This window comes from Oncorhynchus mykiss, chromosome 29 (assembly GCF_057628025.1).
Source record: "Oncorhynchus mykiss isolate SJ-2025 chromosome 29, ASM5762802v1, whole genome shotgun sequence".
Lineage (NCBI taxonomy): Eukaryota > Metazoa > Chordata > Actinopteri > Salmoniformes > Salmonidae > Oncorhynchus > Oncorhynchus mykiss.
Window position 1 is genome coordinate 4355296 of NC_143050.1, and position 21627 is coordinate 4376922.

At 35.0% G+C, this 21627-nt stretch overlaps 1 protein-coding gene across 4 annotated transcripts in view; it reads left to right on the forward strand.

The window, feature by feature from the left end:
- Positions 1–21107, forward strand: part of LOC110510278 (cell adhesion molecule 2) — a 763418-nt gene extending 742311 nt beyond the window's left edge. For all 4 annotated transcript variants that reach the window (XM_036967531.2, XM_036967528.2, XM_036967529.2 and 1 more), the window contains one exon: positions 20472–21107. In XM_036967531.2, the coding sequence (XP_036823426.1) occupies positions 20472–20587 (116 nt within the window). In that variant the 3' untranslated portion in view covers positions 20588–21107. The remainder of the gene's footprint in view (positions 1–20471) is intronic.
- Positions 21108–21627: the final 520 nt, after the last annotated feature.

A 21627-nucleotide genomic window follows, 5' to 3' on the forward strand; every position in this document is an offset into this window, starting at 1 on the left:
ACATAAAGATACCATACCTGATAGTACCTGTTAAACACCTAAAGATACCATACCTGATAGTACCTGTTAAACACATAAAGATACCATACCTGATAGTACCTGTTATACACATAAAGATACTATACCTGATAGTACCTGTTATAAAACACACCTGTTAAACACATAAAGATACCATACCTGATAGTACCTGTTATAAAACACACCTGTTAAACACATAAAGATACCATACCTGATAGTACCTGTTATAAAAAACACCTGTTAAACACATAAAGATACCATACCTGATAGTACCTGTTATAAAAAACACCTGTTAAACACATAAAGATACCATACCTGATAGTACCTGTTATAAAACACACCTGTTAAACACATAAAGATACCATACCTGATAGTACCTGTTAAACACATAAAGATACCATACCTGATAGTACCTGTTAAACACATAAAGATACCATACCTGATAGTACCTGTTATAAAACACACCTGTTAAACACATAAAGATACCATACCTGATAGTACCTCTTATAAAACACACCTGTTATACACTACACATGTAATACACATAAAGATACCATACCTGATAGCACCTGTTAAACACATAAAGATACCATACCTGATAGTACCTGTTAAACACATAAAGATACCATACCTGATAGTACCTGTTAAACACATAAAGATACCATACCTGATAGTACCTGTTAAACACATAAAGATACCATACCTGATAGTACCTGTTAAACACATAAAGATACCATACCTGATAGTACCTGTTAAACACATAAAGATACCATACCTGATAGTACCTGTTAAACACATAAAGATACTATACCTGATAGTACCTGTTAAACACATAAAGATACCATACCTGATAGTACCTGTTAAACACATAAAGATACCATACCTGATAGTACCTGTTATAAAACACACCTGTTAAACACATAAAGATACCATACCTGATAGTACCTGTTAAACACATAAAGATACCATACCTGATAGTACCTGTTAAACACATAAAGATGACATACCTGATAGTACCTGTTAAACACATAAAGATACCATACCTGATAGTACCTGTTAAACACATAAAGATACCATACCTGACAGTACCTGTTATAAAACACACCTGTTAAACACATAAAGATACCATACCTGATAGTACCTGTTATAAAACACACCTGTTAAACACATAAAGATACCATACCTGATAGTACCTGTTAAACACATAAAGATACCATACCTGATAGTACCTGTTATAAAACACACCTGTTAAACACATAAAGATACCATACCTGATAGTACCTGTTATAAAACACACCTGTTAAACACATAAAGATACCATACCTGATAGTACCTGTTATAAAACACACCTGTTAAACACATAAAGATACCATACCTGATAGTACCTGTTATAAAACACACCTGTTAAACACATAAAGATACCATACCTGATAGTACCTGTTATAAAACACACCTGTTAAACACATAAAGATACCATACCTGATAGTACCTGTTAAACACATAAAGATACCATACCTGATAGTACCTGTTATAAAACACACCTGTTAAACACATAAAGATACCATACCTGATAGTACCTGTTATAAAACACACCTGTTAAACACATAAAGATACCATACCTGATAGTACCTGTTATAAAACACACCTGTTAAACACATAAAGATACCATACCTGATAGTACCTGTTAAACACATAAAGATACCATACCTGATAGTACCTGTTAAACACATAAAGATACCATACCTGATAGTACCTGTTAAACACATAAAGATACTATACCTGATAGTACCTGTTAAACACATAAAGATACCATACCTGATAGTACCTGTTAAACACATAAAGATACCATACCTGACAGTACCTGTTATAAAACACACCTGTTAAACACATAAAGATACAATACCTGATAGTACCTGTTAAACACATAAAGATACCATACCTGATAGTACCTGTTATAAAACACACCTGTTAAACACATAAAGATACCATACCTGATAGTACCTGTTAAACACATAAAGATACCATACCTGATAGTACCTGTTAAACACATAAAGATACCATACCTGATAGTACCTGTTAAACACATAAAGATACCATACCTGATAGTACCTGTTAAACACATAAAGATACCATACCTGACAGTACCTGTTATAAAACACACCTGTTAAACACATAAAGATACCATACCTGATAGTACCTGTTATAAAACACACCTGTTAAACACATAAAGATACCATACCTGATAGTACCTGTTATAAAACACACCTGTTAAACACATAAAGATACCATACCTGATAGTACCTGTTATAAAACACACCTGTTAAACACATAAAGATACCATACCTGATAGTACCTGTTATAAAACACACCTGTTAAACACATAAAGATACCATACCTGATAGTACCTGTTAAACACATAAAGATACCATACCTGATAGTACCTGTTAAACACATAAAGATACCATACCTGATAGTACCTGTTAAACACATAAAGATACTATACCTGATAGTACCTGTTAAACACATAAAGATACCATACCTGATAGTACCTGTTAAACACATAAAGATACCATACCTGACAGTACCTGTTATAAAACACACCTGTTAAACACATAAAGATACAATACCTGATAGTACCTGTTAAACACATAAAGATACCATACCTGATAGTACCTGTTATAAAACACACCTGTTAAACACATAAAGATACCATACCTGATAGTACCTGTTAAACACATAAAGATACCATACCTGATAGTACCTGTTAAACACATAAAGATACCATACCTGATAGTACCTGTTAAACACATAAAGATACCATACCTGATAGTACCTGTTAAACACATAAAGATACCATACCTGACAGTACCTGTTATAAAACACACCTGTTAAACACATAAAGATACCATACCTGATAGTACCTGTTATAAAACACACCTGTTAAACACATAAAGATACCATACCTGATAGTACCTGTTATAAAACACACCTGTTAAACACATAAAGATACCATACCTGATAGTACCTGTTATAAAACACACCTGTTAAACACATAAAGATACCATACCTGATAGTACCTGTTATAAAACACACCTGTTAAACACATAAAGATACCATACCTGATAGTACCTGTTAAACACATAAAGATACCATACCTGATAGTACCTGTTATAAAACACACCTGTTAAACACATAAAGATACCATACCTGATAGTACCTGTTATAAAACACACCTGTTAAACACATAAAGATACCATACCTGATAGTACCTGTTATAAAACACACCTGTTAAACACATAAAGATACCATACCTGATAGTACCTGTTAAACACATAAAGATACCATACCTGATAGTACCTGTTAAACACATAAAGATACCATACCTGATAGTACCTGTTAAACACATAAAGATACTATACCTGATAGTACCTGTTAAACACATAAAGATACCATACCTGATAGTACCTGTTATAAAACACACCTGTTAAACACATAAAGATACCATACCTGATAGTACCTGTTATAAAACACACCTGTTAAACACATAAAGATACCATACCTGATAGTACCTGTTATAAAACACACCTGTTAAACACATAAAGATACCATACCTGATAGTACCTGTTAAACACATAAAGATACCATACCTGATAGTACCTGTTATAAAACACACCTGTTAAACACATAAAGATACCATACCTGATAGTACCTGTTATAAAACACACCTGTTAAACACATAAAGATACCATACCTGATAGTACCTGTTAAACACATAAAGATACCATACCTGATAGTACCTGTTATAAAACACACCTGTTAAACACATAAAGATACCATACCTGATAGTACCTGTTATAAAACACACCTGTTAAACACATAAAGATACCATACCTGATAGTACCTGTTATAAAACACACCTGTTAAACACATAAAGATACCATACCTGATAGTACCTGTTAAACACATAAAGATACCATACCTGATAGTACCTGTTAAACACATAAAGATACCATACCTGATAGTACCTGTTAAACACATAAAGATACTATACCTGATAGTACCTGTTAAACACATAAAGATACCATACCTGATAGTACCTGTTATAAAACACACCTGTTAAACACATAAATATACCATACCTGATAGTACCTGTTATAAAACACACCTGTTAAACACATAAAGATACCATACCTGATAGTACCTGTTATAAAACACACCTGTTAAACACATAAAGATACTATACCTGACAGTACCTGTTAAACACATAAAGATGACATACCTGATAGTACCTGTTAAACACATAAAGATACCATACCTGATAGTACCTCTTATAAAACACACCTGTTAAACACATAAAGATACCATACCTGACAGTACCTGTTATAAAACACACCTGTTAAACACATAAAGATACCATACCTGATAGTACCTGTTAAACACATAAAGATACCATACCTGATAGTACCTGTTAAACACATAAAGATACAATACCTGATAGTACCTGTAAAACACATAAAGATACTATACCTGATAGTACCTGTTATAAAACACACCTGTTAAACACATAAAGATACCATACCTGATAGTACCTGTTAAACACATAAAGATACCATACCTGATAGTACCTGTTAAACACATAAAGATACCATACCTGATAGTACCTGTTAAACACATAAAGATACCATACCTGATAGTACCTGTTATAAAACACACCTGTTAAACACATAAAGATAACATACCTGATAATACCTGTTATAAAACACACCTGTTAAACACATAAAGATACCATACCTGATAGTACCTGTTAAACACATAAAGATACCATACCTGATAGTACCTCTTATAAAACACACCTGTTAAACACATAAAGATGACATACCTGATAGTACCTGTTGTAAAACACACCTGTTAAACACATAAAGATACCATACCTGATAGTACCTGTTAAACACATAAAGATACCATACCTGATAGTACCTGTTAAACACATAAAGATACCATACCTGATAGTACCTGTTATAAAACACACCTGTTAAACACATAAAGATACCATACCTGATAGTACCTGTTATAAAACACACCTGTTAAACACATAAAGATACCATACCTGATAGTACCTGTTAAACACATAAAGATACCATACCTGATAGTACCTGTTAAACACATAAAGATACCATACCTGATAGTACCTGTTAAACACATAAAGATACCATACCTGATAGTACCTGTTAAACACATAAAGATACCATACCTGATAGTACCTCTTATAAAACACACCTGTTAAACACATAAAGATGACATACCTGATAGTACCTGTTAAACACATAAAGATACCATACCTGATAGTACCTCTTATAAAACACACCTGTTAAACACATAAAGATACCATACCTGATAGTACCTGTTAAACACATAAAGATACCATACCTGATAGTACCTGTTAAACACATAAAGATACCATACCTGATAGTACCTGTTATACACATAAAGATACCATACCTGATAGTACCTGTTAAACACATAAAGATACCATACCTGATATTACCTGTTAAACACATAAAGATACCATACCTGATAGTACCTGTTATAAAACACACCTGTTAAACACATAAAGATACCATACCTGATAGTACCTGTTAAACACCTAAAGATACCATACCTGATAGTACCTGTTAAACACATAAAGATACCATACCTGATATTACCTGTTATACACATAAAGATACCATACCTGATAGTACCTGTTAAACACATAAAGATACTATACCTGACAGTACCTGTTATAAAACACACCTGTTAAACACATAAAGATACCATACCTGATATTACCTGTTATACACATAAAGATACCATACCTGATAGTACCTGTTATACACATAAAGATACCATACCTGATAGTACCTGTTAAACACATAAAGATACTATACCTGATAGTACCTGTTATAAAACACACCTGTTAAACACATAAAGATACCATACCTGATAGTACCTGTTAAACACATAAAGATACCATACCTGATAGTACCTGTTAAACACATAAAGATACCATACCTGATAGTACCTGTTAAACACATAAAGATACCATACCTGATAGTACCTGTTAAACACATAAAGATACCATACCTGACAGTACCTGTTAAACACATAAAGATACCATACCTGATAGTACCTGTTAAACACCTAAAGATACCATACCTGATAGTACCTGTTAAACACATAAAGATACCATACCTGATAGTACCTGTTATACACATAAAGATACTATACCTGATAGTACCTGTTATAAAACACACCTGTTAAACACATAAAGATACCATACCTGATAGTACCTGTTATAAAACACACCTGTTAAACACAAAGATACCATACCTGATAGTACCTGTTATAAAAAACACCTGTTAAACACATAAAGATACCATACCTGATAGTACCTGTTATAAAAAACACCTGTTAAACACATAAAGATACCATACCTGATAGTACCTGTTATAAAACACACCTGTTAAACACATAAAGATACCATACCTGATAGTACCTGTTAAACACATAAAGATACCATACCTGATAGTACCTGTTAAACACATAAAGATACCATACCTGATAGTACCTGTTAAACACATAAAGATACCATACCTGACAGTACCTGTTATAAAACACACCTGTTAAACACATAAAGATACCATACCTGATAGTACCTGTTAAACACATAAAGATACCATACCTGATAGTACCTGTTAAACACATAAAGATACCATACCTGATAGTACCTGTTATAAAACACACCTGTTAAACACATAAAGATACCATACCTGATAGTACCTCTTATAAAACACACCTGTTATACACTACACATGTAATACACATAAAGATACCATACCTGATAGCACCTGTTAAACACATAAAGATACCATACCTGATAGTACCTGTTAAACACATAAAGATACCATACCTGATAGTACCTGTTAAACACATAAAGATACCATACCTGATAGTACCTGTTAAACACATAAAGATACCATACCTGATAGTACCTGTTAAACACATAAAGATACCATACCTGATAGTACCTGTTAAACACATAAAGATACCATACCTGATAGTACCTGTTAAACACATAAAGATACTATACCTGATAGTACCTGTTAAACACATAAAGATACCATACCTGATAGTACCTGTTAAACACATAAAGATACCATACCTGATAGTACCTGTTATAAAACACACCTGTTAAACACATAAAGATACCATACCTGACAGTACCTGTTAAACACATAAAGATACCATACCTGATAGTACCTGTTAAACACATAAAGATACCATACCTGATAGTACCTGTTAAACACATAAAGATGACATACCTGATAGTACCTGTTATACACATAAAGATGACATACCTGATAGTACCTGTTAAACACATAAAGATACCATACCTGACAGTACCTGTTATAAAACACACCTGTTAAACACATAAAGATACAATACCTGATAGTACCTGTTAAACACATAAAGATACCATACCTGATAGTACCTGTTATAAAACACACCTGTTAAACACATAAAGATACCATACCTGATAGTACCTGTTAAACACATAAAGATACCATAGCTGATAGTACCTGTTAAACACATAAAGATACCATACCTGATAGTACCTGTTAAACACATAAAGATACCATACCTGACAGTACCTGTTATAAAACACACCTGTTAAACACATAAAGATACCATACCTGATAGTACCTGTTATAAAACACACCTGTTAAACACATAAAGATACCATACCTGATAGTACCTGTTATAAAACACACCTGTTAAACACATAAAGATACCATACCTGATAGTACCTGTTATAAAACACACCTGTTAAACACATAAAGATACCATACCTGATAGTACCTGTTAAACACATAAAGATACCATACCTGATAGTACCTGTTATAAAACACACCTGTTAAACACATAAAGATACCATACCTGATAGTACCTGTTATAAAACACACCTGTTAAACACATAAAGATACCATACCTGATAGTACCTGTTATAAAACACACCTGTTAAACACATAAAGATACCATACCTGATAGTACCTGTTAAACACATAAAGATACCATACCTGATAGTACCTGTTATAAAACACACCTGTTAAACACATAAAGATACCATACCTGATAGTACCTGTTATAAAACACACCTGTTAAACACATAAAGATACCATACCTGATAGTACCTGTTAAACACATAAAGATACCATACCTGATAGTACCTGTTATAAAACACACCTGTTAAACACATAAAGATACCATACCTGATAGTACCTGTTAAACACATAAAGATACCATACCTGATAGTACCTGTTATAAAACACACCTGTTAAACACATAAAGATACCATACCTGATAGTACCTGTTATAAAACACACCTGTTAAACACATAAAGATACTATACCTGACAGTACCTGTTAAACACATAAAGATGACATACCTGATAGTACCTGTTAAACACATAAAGATACCATACCTGATATTACCTGTTAAACACATAAAGATACCATACCTGATAGTACCTGTTAAACACATAAAGATACCATACCTGATAGTACCTGTTAAACACATAAAGATACCATACCTGACAGTACCTGTCATAAAACACACCTGTTAAACACATAAAGATACCATACCTGATAGTACCTGTTATAAAACACACCTGTTAAACACATAAAGATACTATACCTGACAGTACCTGTTAAACACATAAAGATGACATACCTGATAGTACCTGTTAAACACATAAAGATACCATACCTGATAGTACCTCTTATAAAACACACCTGTTAAACACATAAAGATACCATACATGACAGTACCTGTTATAAAACACACCTGTTAAACACATAAAGATACCATACCTGATAGTACCTGTTAAACACATAAAGATACCATACCTGATAGTACCTGTTAAACACATAAAGATACCATACCTGACAGTACCTGTTATAAAACACACCTGTTAAACACATAAAGATACCATACCTGATAGTACCTGTTAAACACCTAAAGATACCATACCTGATAGTACCTGTTAAACACATAAAGATACCATACCTGATAGTACCTGTTATACACATAAAGATACTATACCTGATAGTACCTGTTATAAAACACACCTGTTAAACACATAAAGATACCATACCTGATAGTACCTGTTATAAAACACACCTGTTAAACACAAAGATACCATACCTGATAGTACCTGTTATAAAAAACACCTGTTAAACACATAAAGATACCATACCTGATAGTACCTGTTATAAAAAACACCTGTTAAACACATAAAGATACCATACCTGATAGTACCTGTTATAAAACACACCTGTTAAACACATAAAGATACCATACCTGATAGTACCTGTTAAACACATAAAGATACCATACCTGATAGTACCTGTTAAACACATAAAGATACCATACCTGATAGTACCTGTTAAACACATAAAGATACCATACCTGACAGTACCTGTTATAAAACACACCTGTTAAACACATAAAGATACCATACCTGATAGTACCTGTTAAACACATAAAGATACCATACCTGATAGTACCTGTTAAACACATAAAGATACCATACCTGATAGTACCTGTTATAAAACACACCTGTTAAACACATAAAGATACCATACCTGATAGTACCTCTTATAAAACACACCTGTTATACACTACACATGTAATACACATAAAGATACCATACCTGATAGCACCTGTTAAACACATAAAGATACCATACCTGATAGTACCTGTTAAACACATAAAGATACCATACCTGATAGTACCTGTTAAACACATAAAGATACCATACCTGATAGTACCTGTTAAACACATAAAGATACCATACCTGATAGTACCTGTTAAACACATAAAGATACCATACCTGATAGTACCTGTTAAACACATAAAGATACCATACCTGATAGTACCTGTTAAACACATAAAGATACTATACCTGATAGTACCTGTTAAACACATAAAGATACCATACCTGATAGTACCTGTTAAACACATAAAGATACCATACCTGATAGTACCTGTTATAAAACACACCTGTTAAACACATAAAGATACCATACCTGACAGTACCTGTTAAACACATAAAGATACCATACCTGATAGTACCTGTTAAACACATAAAGATACCATACCTGATAGTACCTGTTAAACACATAAAGATGACATACCTGATAGTACCTGTTATACACATAAAGATGACATACCTGATAGTACCTGTTAAACACATAAAGATACCATACCTGACAGTACCTGTTATAAAACACACCTGTTAAACACATAAAGATACAATACCTGATAGTACCTGTTAAACACATAAAGATACCATACCTGATAGTACCTGTTATAAAACACACCTGTTAAACACATAAAGATACCATACCTGATAGTACCTGTTAAACACATAAAGATACCATACCTGATAGTACCTGTTAAACACATAAAGATACCATACCTGATAGTACCTGTTAAACACATAAAGATACCATACCTGACAGTACCTGTTATAAAACACACCTGTTAAACACATAAAGATACCATACCTGATAGTACCTGTTATAAAACACACCTGTTAAACACATAAAGATACCATACCTGATAGTACCTGTTATAAAACACACCTGTTAAACACATAAAGATACCATACCTGATAGTACCTGTTATAAAACACACCTGTTAAACACATAAAGATACCATACCTGATAGTACCTGTTAAACACATAAAGATACCATACCTGATAGTACCTGTTATAAAACACACCTGTTAAACACATAAAGATACCATACCTGATAGTACCTGTTATAAAACACACCTGTTAAACACATAAAGATACCATACCTGATAGTACCTGTTATAAAACACACCTGTTAAACACATAAAGATACCATACCTGATAGTACCTGTTAAACACATAAAGATACCATACCTGATAGTACCTGTTATAAAACACACCTGTTAAACACATAAAGATACCATACCTGATAGTACCTGTTATAAAACACACCTGTTAAACACATAAAGATACCATACCTGATAGTACCTGTTAAACACATAAAGATACCATACCTGATAGTACCTGTTATAAAACACACCTGTTAAACACATAAAGATACCATACCTGATAGTACCTGTTAAACACATAAAGATACCATACCTGATAGTACCTGTTATAAAACACACCTGTTAAACACATAAAGATACTATACCTGATAGTACCTGTTATAAAACACACCTGTTAAACACATAAAGATACCATACCTGATAGTACCTGTTATAAAACACACCTGTTAAACACATAAAGATACTATACCTGATAGTACCTGTTATAAAACACACCTGTTAAACACATAAAGATACTATACCTGACAGTACCTGTTAAACACATAAAGATACCATACCTGATAGTACCTGTTAAACACATAAAGATACCATACCTGATAGTACCTGTTAAACACATAAAGATACCATACCTGATAGTACCTGTTATAAAACACACCTGTTAAACACATAAAGATACCATACCTGATAGTACCTGTTATAAAACACACCTGTTAAACACATAAAGATACTATACCTGACAGTACCTGTTAAACACATAAAGATGACATACCTGATAGTACCTGTTAAACACATAAAGATACCATACCTGATATTACCTGTTAAACACATAAAGATACCATACCTGATAGTACCTGTTAAACACATAAAGATACCATACCTGATAGTACCTGTTAAACACATAAAGATACCATACCTGACAGTACCTGTCATAAAACACACCTGTTAAACACATAAAGATACCATACCTGATAGTACCTGTTATAAAACACACCTGTTAAACACATAAAGATACTATACCTGACAGTACCTGTTAAACACATAAAGATGACATACCTGATAGTACCTGTTAAACACATAAAGATACCATACCTGATAGTACCTCTTATAAAACACACCTGTTAAACACATAAAGATACCATACATGACAGTACCTGTTATAAAACACACCTGTTAAACACATAAAGATACCATACCTGATAGTACCTGTTAAACACATAAAGATACCATACCTGATAGTACCTGTTAAACACATAAAGATACCATACCTGACAGTACCTGTTATAAAACACACCTGTTAAACACATAAAGATACCATACCTGATAGTACCTGTTAAACACATAAAGATACCACACCTGATAGTACCTGTTAAACACATAAAGATACCATACCTGATAGTACCTGTTAAACACATAAAGATACCATACCTGATAGTACCTGTTAAACACATAAAGATACCATACCTGATAGTACCTCTTATAAAACACACCTGTTAAACACATAAAGATACCATACCTGATAGTACCTGTTATAAAACACACCTGTTAAACACATAAAGATACCATACCTGATAGTACCTGTTAAACACATAAAGATACCATACCTGATAGTACCTGTTAAACACATAAAGATACCATACCTGATAGTACCTGTTATAAAACACACCTGTTAAACACATAAAGATACCATACCTGACAGTACCTGTTATAAAACACACCTGTTAAACACATAAAGATACCATACCTGATAGTACCTGTTAAACACATAAAGATACCATACCTGATAGTACCTGTTAAACACATAAAGATACCATACCTGATAGTACCTCTTATAAAACACACCTGTTAAACACATAAAGATACCATACCTGACAGTACCTGTTATAAAACACACCTGTTAAACACATAAAGATACCATACCTGATAGTACCTGTTAAACACATAAAGATACCATACCTGATAGTACCTGTTAAACACATAAAGATACCATACCTGATAGTACCTGTTAAACACATAAAGATACCACACCTGATAGTACCTGTTAAACACATAAAGATACCATACCTGATAGTACCTGTTAAACACATAAAGATACCATACCTGATAGTACCTGTTAAACACATAAAGATACCATACCTGATAGTACCTCTTATAAAACACACCTGTTAAACACATAAAGATACCATACCTGATAGTACCTGTTATAAAACACACCTGTTAAACACATAAAGATACCATACCTGATAGTACCTGTTAAACACATAAAGATACCATACCTGATAGTACCTGTTAAACACATAAAGATACCATACCTGATAGTACCTGTTATAAAACACACCTGTTAAACACATAAAGATACCATTAGTAGTAAAACACCTGACAGTAGTAAAACACCTGACTTATTTTCTTTGTCTATCCAGTTTGTTTATAATCAGGTTCACTGTCAGACATCAAGGTAGGTCACCTGTTAATAACACACCTGTTAATAACACAGTTGACCAACTCTATTACTTTTATAACCAGATATCAGGTATAAGGGTAACACACCTGACAATAACACACCTGACCATCTATAACCAGTGTTTGTTGCCCAATTAAAATAACCAGGGTTACCTGCCGCTCGGGGTGGCAGCGTAGCCTAGTGGTTAGAGTGGAGGGGCGGCAGGTAGCCCAGTGGTTAGAGTGTAGAGGTGGCAGGTAGCCTAGTGGTTAGAGTGGACGGGCGGCAGGTAGCCTAGTGGTTAGAGTGGAGGGGCGGCTGGTAGCCTAGTGGTTAGAGTGGAGGGGAGGCAGCGTAGCCTAGTGGTTAGAGTGGAGGGGCGGCAGGTAGCCTAGTGGTTAGAGTGGAGGGGCGGCAGGTAGCCTAGTGGTTAGAGTGGAGGGGCGGCAGGTAGCCTAGTGGTTAGAGTGTAGAGGTGGCAGGTAGCCTAGTGGTTAGAGTGGAGGGGCGGCAGGGTAGCCTAGTGGTTAGAGTGTAGAGGAGGCAGGGTAGCCTAGTGGTTAGAGTGTAGAAGTGGCAGGTAGCCTAGTGGTTAGAGTGGAGGGGCGGCAGGCAGCCTAGTGGTTAGAGTGTAGAGGTGGCAGGTAGCCTAGTGGTTAGAGTGGAGGGGCGGCAGGGTAGCCTAGTGGTTAGAGTGTAGAGGAGGCAGGGTAGCCTAGTGGTTAGAGTGTAGAGGCGGCAGGGTAGCCTAGTGGTTAGAGTGTAGAGGCGGCAGGGTAGCCTAGTGGTTAGAGTGTAGAGGCGGCAGGGTAGCCTAGTGGTTAGAGTGTAGAGGTGGCAGGGTAGCCTAGTGGTTAGAGTGTAAAGGCGGCAGAGTAGCCTAGTGGTTAGAGTGTAGAGGCGGCAGGGTAGCCTAGTGGTTAGAGTGTAGAGGCGGCAGGGTAGCCTAGTGGTTAGAGTGTAGAGGCGGCAGGGTAGCCTAGTGGTTAGAGTGTAGAGGCGGCAGGGTAGCCTAGTGGTTAGAGTGTAAAGGTGGCAGGGTAGCCTAGTGGTTAGAGTGTAGAGGCGACAGGTAGCCTAGTGGTTAGAGTGGCGGGGCGGCAGGTAGCCTAGTGGTTAGAGTGTAAAGGCGGCAGAGTAGCCTAGTGGTTAGAGTGTAGAGGAGGCAGGGTAGCCTAGTGGTTAGAGTGTAGAGGCGGCAGAGTAGCCTAGTGGTTATAGTGTAGAGGCGGCAGAGTAGCCTAGTGGTTAGAGTGTAGAGGCGGCAGCGTAGTCTAGTGGTTAGAGCGTTGGACTAGTAACCGAAAGGTTGCAAGATGCAAATCCCCGAGCTGACAAGGTAAAAATCTGTTCTGCTCCTGAACAAGGCAGTTAACCCACTGTTCCTAGGCCGTCATTGTAAATAATAATTTGTTCTTAACTGACTTGCCTAGTTAAATAAAGGTTAAATAAAATAAAAAATAAAAAACCTGCATTGCCGGGTATAAAGGTAACTCACCTGACAATAACACACCTTTCCAGGTATAACCAGTGTTTATAACCCAATGAAATAACCAGGTATAACCAGGTATAACACACCTGACAATAACACACCTCTCCAAGTATAACCAGTGTTTATAACCCAATGAAATAACCAGGTATAACCAGGTATAACACACCTGACAATAACACACCTCTCCAGGTATAACCAGTGTTTATAACCCAATGAAATAACCAGGTATAACCAGGTATAACTCACCTGACAATAACACACCTTTCCAGGTATAACTAGTGTTTATAACCCAATGAAATAACCAGGTATAACCAGGTATAACTCACCTGACAATAACACACCTTTCCAGGTATAACCAGTGTTTATAACCCAATGAAATAACCAGGTATAACCAGGTATAACTCACCTGACAATAACACACCTTTCCAGGTATAACCAGTGTTTATAACCCAATGAAATAACCAGGTATAACCAGGTATAACTCACCTGACAATAACACACCTTTCCAGGTATAACCAGTGTTTATAACCCAATGAAATAACCAGGTATAACCAGGTGTAACACACCTGACAATAACACACCTCTCAAAGTATAACTAGTGTTTATAACCCAATGAAATAACCAGGTATAACCAGGTATAACACACCTGACAATAACACACCTCTCCAAGTATAACTAGTGTTTATAACCCAATGAAATAACCAGGTATAACCAGGTATAACACACCTGACAATAACACACCTCTCCAACTATAACCAGTGTTTATAACCCAATGAAATAACCAGGTATAACCAGGTATAACACACCTGACAATAACACACCTCTCCAAGTATAACCAGTGTTTATAACCCAATGAAATAACCAGGTATAACCAGGTATAACACACCTGACAATAACACACCTCTCCAAGTATAACCAGTGTTTATAACCCAATGAAATAACCAGGTATAACCAGGTATAACACACCTGACAATAACACACCTCTCCAAGTATAACTAGTGTTTATAACCCAATGAAATAACCAGGTATAACCAGGTATAACACACCTGACAATAACACACCTCTCCAAGTATAACTAGTGTTTATAACCCAATGAAATAACCAGGTATAACCAGGTATAACACACCTGACAATAACACACCTCTCCAAGTATAACCAGTGTTTATAACCCAATGAAATAACCAGGTATAACCAGGTATAACACACCTGACAATAACACACCTCTCCAAGTATAACCAGTGTTTATAACCCAATGAAATAACCAGGTATAACCAGGTATAACACACCTGACAATAACACACCTCTCCAGGTATAACCAGTGTTTATAACCCAATGAAATAACCAGGTATAACCAGGTATAACACACCTGACAATAACGCACCTCTGCAAGTATTACCAGTGTTTATAACCCAATGAAATAACCAGGTATAACCAGGTATAACACACCTGACAATAACACACCTCTCCAAGTATAACTAGTGTTTATAACCCAATGAAATAACCAGGTATAACCAGGTATAACACACCTGACAATAACACACCTCTCCAAGTATAACCAGTGTTTATAACCCAATGAAATACCAGGTATAACCAGGTATAACACACCTGACAATAACACACCTTTCCAAGTATAACCAGTGTTTATAACCCAATGAAATAACCAGGTATAACCAGGTATAACACACCTGACAATAACACACCTCTCCAAGTATAACCAGTGTTTATAACCCAATGAAATAACCAGGTATAACCAGGTATAACACACCTGACAATAACACACCTCTCCAAGTATAACCAGTGTTTATAACCCAATGAAATAACCAGGTATAACCAGGTATAACACACCTGACAATAACACACCTCTCCAAGTATAACCAGTGTTTATAACCCAATGAAATAACCAGGTATAACCAGGTATAACACACCTGACAATAACACACCTCTCCAAGTATAACCAGTGTTTATAACCCAATGAAATAACCAGGTATAACCAGGTGTAACACACCTGACAATAACACACCTCTCCAAGTATAACCAGTGTTTATAACCCAATCAAATAACCAGGTATAACCAGGTATAACACACCTGACAATAACACACCTTTCCAGGTATAACCAGTGTTTATAACCCAATGAAATAACCAGGTATAACCAGTGTTTATAACCCAATGAAATAATCAGGTGTAACACACCTGACAATAGCACACCTGGCCATTCAACTCCCAGCTTTCTTTGAATCTACATTACGAAGCACATGTCATAAAAATGATTATCTCTGACCATCGGCAAACAGGTGTTTCAGGACAATTGTTCCTATATTCGGCGGGAAGGACCATGACGAGGTACTTTACCTAGACACTAAAACCAGTAGATGGTGACGGCGCTGACATCATCCACGTATTTCTATGGAAAACTCCCGAAAATGGAAGTATATTGCTGAATGGCACCAAAAAAAAAGCACAATGGATCGTGTTGAAAGTGGCCGTAACTAGCAAAGGATCATGGTCAATGTAGTCATTGTCATTGTGCCTGAGAGAGTTGAATGGCGCCTCCTCGTAGTCTGACAGGCTCGTGATTGGTCCGTGTCAGCACGTGGTCCTGTGTGACCACAAATGTAGTCAGAATATATCAGTATTTAATTAAAAATGTAGTAGTCAGAATGGATCAGTATTTAATTAAAAATGTAGTAGTCAGAATGGATCAGTATTTAATTAAATATCTAGTAGTCAGAATGGATCACTATTTAATTAAATATCTAGTAGTCAGAATGGATCAGTATTTAATTAAATATCTAGTAGTCAGAATGGATCAGTATTTAATTAAATATCTAGTAGTCAGAATGGATCAGTATTTAATTAAATATCTAGTAGTCAGAATGGATCACTATTTAATTAAATATCTAGTAGTCAGAATGGATCAGTATTTAATTAAATATCTAGTAGTCAGAATGGATCACTATTTAATTAAATATCTAGTAGTCAGAATGGGTCACTATTTAATTAAATATCTAGTAGTCAGAATGGGTCACTATTTAATTAAATATCTAGTAGTCAGAATGGGTCACTATTTAATTAAATATCTAGTAGTCAGAATGGATCACTATTTAATTAAATATCTAGTAGTCAGAATGGATCACTATTTAATTAAATATCTAGTAGTCAGAATGGGTCACTATTTAATTAAATATCTAGTAGTCAGAATGGGTCACTATTTAATTAAATATCTAGTAGTCAGAATGGGTCACTATTTAATTAAATATGTAGTAGTCAGAATGGATCAGTATTTAATTAAATATCTAGTAGTCAGAATGGATCAGTATTTAATTAAATATCTAGTAGTCAGAATGGATCAGTATTTAATTAAATATCTAGTAGTCAGAATGGATCAGTATTTAATTAAATATCTAGTAGTCAGAATGGATCAGTATTTAATTAAATATCTAGTAGTCAGAATGGATCAGTATTTAATTAAATATCTAGTAGTCAGAATGGATCAGTATTTAATTAAATATCTAGTAGTCAGAATGGATCAGTATTTAATTAAATATCTAGTAGTCAGAATGGATCACTATTTAATTAAATATCTAGTAGTCAGAATGGATCAGTATTTAATTAAATATCTAGTAGTCAGAATGGATCAGTATTTAATTAAATATCTAGTAGTCAGAATGGATCAGTATTTAATTAAATATCTAGTAGTCAGAATGGATCACTATTTAATTAAATATCTAGTAGTCAGAATGGATCAGTATTTAATTAAATATCTAGTAGTCAGAATGGATCACTATTTAATTAAATATCTAGTAGTCAGAATGGGTCACTATTTAATTAAATATCTAGTAGTCAGAATGGGTCACTATTTAATTAAATATCTAGTAGTCAGAATGGGTCACTATTTAATTAAATATCTAGTAGTCAGAATGGATCACTATTTAATTAAATATCTAGTAGTCAGAATGGATCACTATTTAATTAAATATCTAGTAGTCAGAATGGGTCACTATTTAATTAAATATCTAGTAGTCAGAATGGGTCACTATTTAATTAAATATCTAGTAGTCAGAATGGGTCACTATTTAATTAAATATGTAGTAGTCAGAATGGATCAGTATTTAATTAAATATCTAGTAGTCAGAATGGATCAGTATTTAATTAAATATCTAGTAGTCAGAATGGATCAGTATTTAATTAAATATCTAGTAGTCAGAATGGATCAGTATTTAATTAAATATCTAGTAGTCAGAATGGATCAGTATTTAATTAAATATCTAGTAGTCAGAATGGATCAGTATTTAATTAAATATCTAGTAGTCAGAATGGATCAGTATTTAATTAAATATCTAGTAGTCAGAATGGATCACTATTTAATTAAATATCTAGTAGTCAGAATGGATCAGTATTTAATTAAATATCTAGTAGTCAGAATGGATCAGTATTTAATTAAATATCTAGTAGTCGGAATGGGTCACTATTTAATTAAATATCTAGTAGTCAGAATGGATCAGTATTTAATTAAATATCTAGTAGTCGGAATGGGTCACTATTTAATTAAATATCTAGTAGTCAGAATGGATCAGTATTTAATTAAATATCTAGTAGTCAGAATGGATCAGTATTTAATTAAATATCTAGTAGTCAGAATGGATCAGTATTTAATTAAATATCTAGTAGTCAGAATGGATCAGTATTTAATTAAATATCTAGTAGTCAGAATGGATCAGTATTTAATTAAATATGTAGTCGTCAGAATGGATCACTATTTAATTAAATATGTAGTCGTCAGAATGGATCACTATTTAATTAAATATCTAGTAGTCAGAATGGATCACTATTTAATTAAATATCTAGTAGTCAGAATGGATCAGTATTTAATTAAATATCTAGTAGTCAGAATGGATCAGTATTTAATTAAATATGTAGCAGTCAGAATGGATCACTATTTAATTAAATATCTAGTAGTCAGAATGGATCAGTATTTAATTAAATATCTAGTAGTCAGAATGGATCACTATTTAATTAAATATCTAGTAGTCAGAATGGATCACTATTTAATTAAATATGTAGTCGTCAGAATGGATCAGTATTTAATTAAATATCTAGTAGTCAGAATGGATCAGTATTTAATTAAATATCTCGATTTGTAGCGAACTTTAAAATAATTCAACATGGAGCTCAAACTTGATCATAGTAAACAAACGTCTGTCCGTCCCCCTCTTCCTCCCGGGCATCTAAAAAACGAATTGGGTCCGTTCTGGCAGTCGTAATTTACATAGTCTTTCTAGGGCAGACCAGGGGTTTTGGACCAGGTGTTTTGGTACTTATAAGTTGCTACACCAGCAGAGCTTGTGACTTTACGCTCCAGATCGGACACTGGAGGACTGGTATTTTACATTGTGTTTAGCACAGAGCCACCATGGATATGTGTCTCATGTTTATGCATTAAATCGTGGTCAGAGGTTTATTTAACATACCGTTGTTGTCTGTTGTCCAATAGGAACGTACCTCATCTGTTCTCTTCCTGTCTGTTGTCCAATAGGAATAGACCTCAGGTATTGTTTACCTGTCTGTTCTCCAATAGGAATATACCTCACGTATTGTTTTCCTGTCTGTTGTCCAATAGGAACGTACCTGACCAACGAGGCCAAAGGAGCGGACGACGCGCCCGATGCTGATACAGCTATCATCAACGCAGAGGGCAACACACATGCTGAGGAGAAGAAGGAGTACTTTATCTAGACTGTAGAGGGCGCTGATCTGCTGCCCACTCTTTCTCTCTGTCTTTATGTCTCTATTCCTCTATCTCCCCCTCTCATTCTCTTTATCTCTTTCTTCATCCCGTTCTATACTTTATTTAGACTACAGAGGGAGATATGCTGCCCCCTCTTTCTCTCCCTTTTTCTCTCTCTCTCTCTCTTTCCATTTTCTCCTTCTGTCCCTCTCTCTCTCCACTGCCCCTGCTGCGTCACTAAGGAAACCCCGTGGAAAAACTCCACCTTCTCCTTTTCCCCTCATCCCTTCTTCCCTGCTGGCCTTTCTGTTCTCTTTTTTTAATCATTTCATTCCGACCCTTCACTTCTTCTACACTTTTTTAAATATTTTTTAACCGTCCTAGTTTCTGACGCCGGCCTTCGTTTTTAAAGGCAGCGCCCTCTACTGGCTGTCTGGAGATGTTGCCTTTTATTTTGTATTTTCTTTTCTTTCAATTTTACATATTTTATGTGAAATAAACCCCTGAGAATCTGCATATCCACCGACACCGAGACCACTTCAGACTTATTAAACGCCTCAACACCTCCTCACACACACCCTGTTGCCACATACACACACACACTCACACACACACACACACACACCCATTCCCTGTGTGTAAACCACACACCCTCACGTTTACACGGTGCCTCAAATATGCCGCCTTCATTCACACTGTCAGCAATGCTGTTGTTTAACTGCTTTGTGTCATTCATTTACATTGATGCTACAAACACTCTCTTTTTATTCCGCCTGTCGTATCGCAGCTCCTAGGCTTGAACGTTGTTTAATTCCCATTGTTTAATTCAACATTTTTCGTTTTTATTTGTTATTTAAATGAATATGTGTGCTGGTTACGCCTTATGTCTTTCAGACTAAATTATACTTTAGATTATCTGTCTCCTTTCACTGTCCCCTTTCACTGTCCCCTTTCACTGGCTCCTTCACTCTCTCCTTCACTGGCTCCTTCACTGTCCTCTTTCACTGGCTCCTTCACTCTCTCCTTCACTGGCTCCTTCACTGTCCTC